At 43.2% G+C, this 6,000-nt stretch overlaps 1 protein-coding gene across 3 annotated transcripts in view; it reads right to left on the reverse strand.

The window, feature by feature from the left end:
* Positions 1-5,758, reverse strand: part of Golga5 (golgin A5) — a 33,277-nt gene extending 27,519 nt beyond the window's left edge. Inside the window, exons 1-2 of one of the 3 annotated variants that reach the window (XM_038337223.1) lie at positions 5,545-5,758; positions 2,493-3,054 (exon numbers count right to left, since the gene is read on the reverse strand). In XM_038337223.1, coding sequence (XP_038193151.1) covers positions 2,493-3,033 — 541 coding nt within the window. In that variant the 5' untranslated portion in view covers positions 3,034-3,054; positions 5,545-5,758. The remainder of the gene's footprint in view (positions 1-2,492; positions 3,055-5,544) is intronic. The other 2 variants (XM_038337222.1, XM_038337221.1) reach the window with 2 other exon arrangements.
* Positions 5,759-6,000: the final 242 nt, after the last annotated feature.

The raw sequence follows: 6,000 nt of genomic DNA on the forward strand, positions 1-6,000 counted from the left end.
CTGCCTCCCGAGTGCTGGGATTAAAGGTGTGCGCTGTCACCGCCCAGCTTACTTTCATATTCTTAATGTGTACAAATATCTATCTGTATGTATGTCTGTACACCTTGTAAATGCCCTGTGTCCATGGAAGCCAGAAGAGAGTTACAGACAGTAGGGACCATCCCGTGGGTGCTGTGACTCTGCCCAGGTGCTCTACGAGCAGTCAGTGCTCTCACCGCTCGGTCGTTTAACTCCAGCCCCACAGTTAACTTCCTTTTTAAATTACATGGGCAGAAGGGGACTTTTCACAAGGTTAGATGGAAAAGTAGTAACAAGGTAAAATCCAGTGGTACATACTGTAATCCCACCTCTTGGGAGGTTGAGGTAGAACGATCACCAGATCACCGTAAAATTGAGGTCAACCATCCAGGCGATAGTGATGCACGCCTTTAATCCCAGCACTCACGAGACAAAGGCAGGCAGATCTTTTTGAGTTCCAGGCCAGCCTGGTCTACAGAATGAGTTCCAGGACAGCCAAGGCTACACAGAGAAACCCTGTCTTGAAAAAAAATAAATAAATAAAAAGGAAAAAGAGTGAGGCTAATCTATGAGATCAAGGCCAACCTAGGCTAGAATAGTTCTCAAAACTAATATCACAAATGAGATCCAGGTTTATGGCACATGCCAGTAATCTCAGCACTTAGGAGGATGAGGTAGGATGATTACAAACTCTAGATCTTGTCTCAAAATACCAACAAATAAATAAGTAAAGAAAGACATTTCCCCCAAATATCTGACTACAGGCTCAACAGGAAGAGGCTCTTGCTGCCAAGCCTGACAACCTGAGTTAAATCCCCAGAACCTACAAAGGAGTGAACCTATGTAGGAGAGAAACAAATCCTTCAAACTGTCCTTTGATCTCTATGTGCTTCTGTGCATAAGTGCACCCACACACCTACAGAAAATAAACATAAATATTTTTAAATATTAGCCGGATGGAAGTGGTGCACGCCTTTAATCCCAGCACTCAGGAGGCAGAGGCAGGTGGATCTCTGTGAGTTCGAGGCCAGCCTGGTCTACAAGAGCTAGTTCCAGGACATGCTCCAAAGCCACAGAGAAACCCTGTCTCGAAAAATCAAAAAAAAATTTTTTTTTAAATATTGAAAGCTCTTCATTAGGTCCAAAAAAAGTAGGTTAAAGATCTGAAAGTATAATTTACAAATTTAATGCAAGGATTTAGATATATGTGCATATATGTGCCAGTGTACGCACACAAGCGCACATACACATACATACATACACTTGTGACTTAACTGAAACTCACAGGCTATTTTATCTGATTTCAAAGTTATCAAGTTAAAAATTATAAAAACAGGAAAATTTCTTATTTGTAACTAAGGGAAATTTTTTAAGTAACTCAAAGCCAAAATAATCATAATTAAATTTAGAGTGTATTTATCACTTACACATAACTTGTAATAACCTACATTTGTTAGTCAATAAATAAATTGCAAAATAAAGACTATATTGTAGCTTAAAGATAAAAATGGTATTAAAATCTCAAAACCTCCCCCCTGCAAAAAAACCTCAATTCTTCTTTGGAGTCTTAAAAACACCTTTTTTTCTTCTTTTTTGAGATAGGGTTTCCCTGTATAGTCCTGGCTGTCCTGGAATAGACTGGGCTGGCCTCAAATTCAGTGATCTAAATGCCTCTGCCTTCCAAGTGCTAATATTAAAGGCATGTGCCACTAAACCCCACTTCCAGATTCTTAAAAATATGATCAAACAGGAAATCAGAATATTGACTCAATATTAAAGAATTACTAATTCTATTTTTCTATTTTGTAGTACTAAGATTGAACACCAAGGCTTCCTGCATTCCAAGCAAGTGCTGCACTATTTAGTTTTTATACACAGACCTTAATTATTAGTTTTTATTTTTAGACAGGATCTCACAGAATTTTCCAGGTTGGCCTAAATTCATTCTGTATCCCAGGAAGGTCTTGAACTTGTTATCCTCCTGCCTCAGGCTCTCAAGTAGCTAGGATAATAGGCTTACAAACCGTGCCTGGCCAAGAACTACTAAAATTTTAAAGGGATAAAAGTGTGTTAGTATTTTTTAGAGTAACATAGACAGATGCTTCACAGAGGAAAAAGATGTAACATCTAACATAAAAAAGGATGGGAAACAGAAAGGTAAAAACAGAATACAAGCAAAACTGCTGGGGATGCAGCCTGGTGGTAGAATGGCTGTCTAGTGTATGCAAGCCTGAGTTCAGTCACAGGTATGGCAAAGGTCAGCAGACAACAGTCACAATCCCTACTCTAACACAGTATTGACTAATGTAGACTGCTGTCACCCTTGTTTACACCACACATTGGCAAAGATCCTTCTCTTACACCTGTGAGGACAGATCCTACAATAGTCTGTAAAGAATATTATTCAAACATTTTAACTTGGGATGACACATCCAATCTGCTTAATTCTGAAAGAAGCAGGGCTGATTAACTACCAGGACTTTGGCTCCCAGGATTCCCTTCAGTGGGCTTGGTGGTAGTTACACTTGTGTCCACAGAACTGATGCTTGAGGACTGAGAGCTTGGAAAGACAGGCACTTTGCCCTTCTCTTTCTTGATCTCCACTCTCCCCGTCGGCTCCTTCTGGGAGCTGTTAAGAAAATCAAACAGCAGCTCATCATCAGGCTCTGACTTTTTCCTTCGAACAAACTGCGATGAAGGCCTAGGGACAGAGGCATGTTCAGTGGGATGGGAGGCCTCTCCGGATGGCCTGGATCCTGCTTTCACGTTTGCTGTGCCAGCTATGACGGTGGCTTTTTGTTGCCGGATGTTATCAGCAGCTGAGGAAATATAGTTAGCTTTAGGGCCAGTCTGGTATGTTGAATCTGTGTTTTGCTGGTGAAGTTCAGGATAGTCAGTATTTTTGCTATAAAAGATGTTGCTGGTATTCTCCTTTCTTAGAGCTGTTGCAGCCCCTTGATCAACTCGGTTTAAAAGATCTTCTGCCCTTCCAGCAAGATCAGCAAACCAAGACATGATGGCAGCAGGATAATCCTACTGATGAACATGTAAAAAAAAAAAAAAAAAAAAAAAAAAAAGGACAAGATATGATCAGTTTTATCATCTGGAAAGAGTTCTGGGTTGAAATCCTAACCTGCCTGTTACTAGCTAGGCAACTTTGAACAAATTACTAATAGAAGATGAGAAACCTTACCTTGAAAATATAGGACAGTAAGTACATTTCCTTACAGAATGTTTTTGTAAATGTTCTGTGATGCGTTTGTGCTGTGCTGTCCAAGCTACCGTGAACAAACCGTCTTCCTATCTGAACTCCTATCTATAGTTGGGGCTACAGGGACTCATCACCATACCTAGCTCAGAATGGCTTTATAATCAAACAATAGGGGAAAACACTTTTTGAGATGCTTGGCATACAATAGCCCCCTCTAGTAACTTCCGCTATCATTATTACAACTGCTACTATTTTCCTTATTATTTCAATGAAGGACAAATCTTAACATAGCAAAAACATATGTAAGAGACTACGTTATGTTCCCCAAAAGTCCATATACTTAACTCCAAACCTAGAGACCTCAGAATGTGACTTTATGGAGGTGAGGTCTTTAAAGGTGTCATTTAGGCTGATGTCTGTATTAGAAGAAATGTATACGCAAACAGTCATAAAGAGAGAGAAGGTAAAACCAAGCTAGAAGATAATTATCTGTAAGCCAAAAATGAATCCTCAGAAATCAGCTTCAGGCAAGACATCTGAGCTGGCAAAAGTGCTTGCCCTGAATCTTGACAATCTGAATTCAATCCCTGGAACCCATAGGGAAACAAGACAGAGGACTCAAGAGAGCTGTCCTCTGGCCACACAATTCCAAGTACACACACAACTAATAAGTAAATATACATACAAAATCAGTCTTGCCAACACGTTCATCTCGGACTTAGAAGAATTAGAAAGATCAACTTTTATGGTCTAATCTATCCAGCCTAGGACACTTTTTCATGGATGCCTTAACAAATCCATACAGGATTCAAACAACAAAGAACATGCTTAGCAAAATTCCACTACAACCAAATAAAAACAGTTCTCTGAAATTTGTTTCAAAGGGCTGAACTTGGGGGGAAAACCCCTTCTGATTACAAAAGTTATGACTGTTAAAGTGATTTATATATGAATACAGGGGTCTCAAGTAAATTTTTAACTATTTAAATACTTAGTACCTACCATGTGCGTGTTAAGCTGAGTGCTAATTTTTTAAAATGACTGTATCTGTCCAACACATTTGGACACTTACAGGTGCCACATAGGTCAAGGCAATGAAGTAATTAGCCTTCATGCTATAGTGTAAAGTAAACTGCAAAGTCAACAATGATTGATGAATGTACTTAGCATTCCTTTGGCCCGGAACTATTAAATCTAATGCTTTTTTTCACTAAAATAGCATCGTAGTTATCTTTCCTTTTCATCTAAGCTAAGCCTTTTTATTCCGTGTGCATGCCCTTCTTTTGCCTTACAGTGCTTCAGGTTATTATAGCTGTTGCTTTTAAAACATCTGTCTCTCCCTCTTGGGGGAAGGGGAGTGGGTGGCTAGACACAATCTCTGTTTTGCTCACTAATGAATTCCCAGAGTCTAGCCTACACAGGCACTCCTAGAAACACTGAGGCAATTCATCTTTATCTGCCAAGTGCTGTGCAAACACCATCACAAATAACCTTCTCAGCTACAGTATGTGGTAGATTGCAATGTCCTCTAAAAAACAAACATGGATATAGTTTAGAAAGGTCCCAGAGCTTAGATGACACCTCAGACATTGAAATCTAAGTCAATTCAGTGTCAAGCCCACCGTTTAATCCCTTCCTCTCCACATCTAACCTCATCAGGGAGTTCACTGTCTAAACACATTCTTTAAAAAACTCATTAGGTGTGTATTTCAGTTTACAAGAAGTCAAATAAAAACGTTAACACGACGCGCATTCCGACTTATAAAAAAAAAAAAACTCCACACAAACGTAAAGTAAAATTTGGTGATGAGCGAGAGAAAATTAACTCTAATAATAATAAAAAAAAAAAAACGCCTAAAGACAAGGTATTAATCGATGTCTTGCCTCCCATCTGAAAGTTAACGGGACTTTAAAACACGACCGGGGACCTTCACATGGATTATAGGCACCGAGCTAGGGCCTGGACTCTTGTCCTGGTGACAGACTCCAAGAGGGGACTTCGGTGGCGCAAAGCAACCTGAAAGGTCAGATGTCACACAGAGGCAGGGTCAGGGGTCAGCGGTCAGGCACGGATGTCTGACCGGCGGTCTGACAGACCCTGGGTGCCCGGCAGGCGATGACACGACCCATTGCACCCCCACAGCAAGTTAAGTTTCCGGGGGTGGAGGACAGTCAGCCTCGGTGGCCGGAGCCTACGGGACTGTGGCGTCCCCTTCCTCGGCCCTGGGCGAAGACGAGCACGACGGCACTCGGGAAAGGCGGAGACCGGGTCCCACATGCCACGCCGTCCCGACCGCGGCCTGGTCGCGCCTCACCTGAGGAAGCCGAGAGACAAGGCCACTGCCTGGTCGCCCACCCGGGCCGCCACAGCAGCGGGCTGCTCCCGGACCTGCCGGCTACGTCTTCCGGGAGACGTGGAAGGGCGGCGAGGACCTCAAAACAGAGTGGCCGCCCAGCTGCCTGAGCGGCGGAGAGCCCAGCGCCGCCGGCCGCCTAACAGGCCATTCAGGCGGCGGCAACGACGTCCGCGGGGCCCTAGCGCCTGGCCACGCCCCTCTCCCGTTGGTCGCACACGAACACCGTGCGTGTGACGTAACCACCGCCTGCACGCGGCTGGCACAACATTTGAGGGTCACGCCTACGAAGGGGGCGTGGCCCGCCACAGGCCACGTGAATGATAGGGGCGGGTCCGTTGTGAAGTGGGTGGGATGTGAGCAACTGGTGAGCCCGCCCAGGCCTCTAAACTCCACCTCCCTCTGGAATCCAAAAGT

The sequence above is a fragment of the Arvicola amphibius genome, chromosome 7, assembly GCF_903992535.2.
Source record: "Arvicola amphibius chromosome 7, mArvAmp1.2, whole genome shotgun sequence".
Taxonomy (NCBI): Eukaryota; Metazoa; Chordata; class Mammalia; order Rodentia; family Cricetidae; genus Arvicola; species Arvicola amphibius.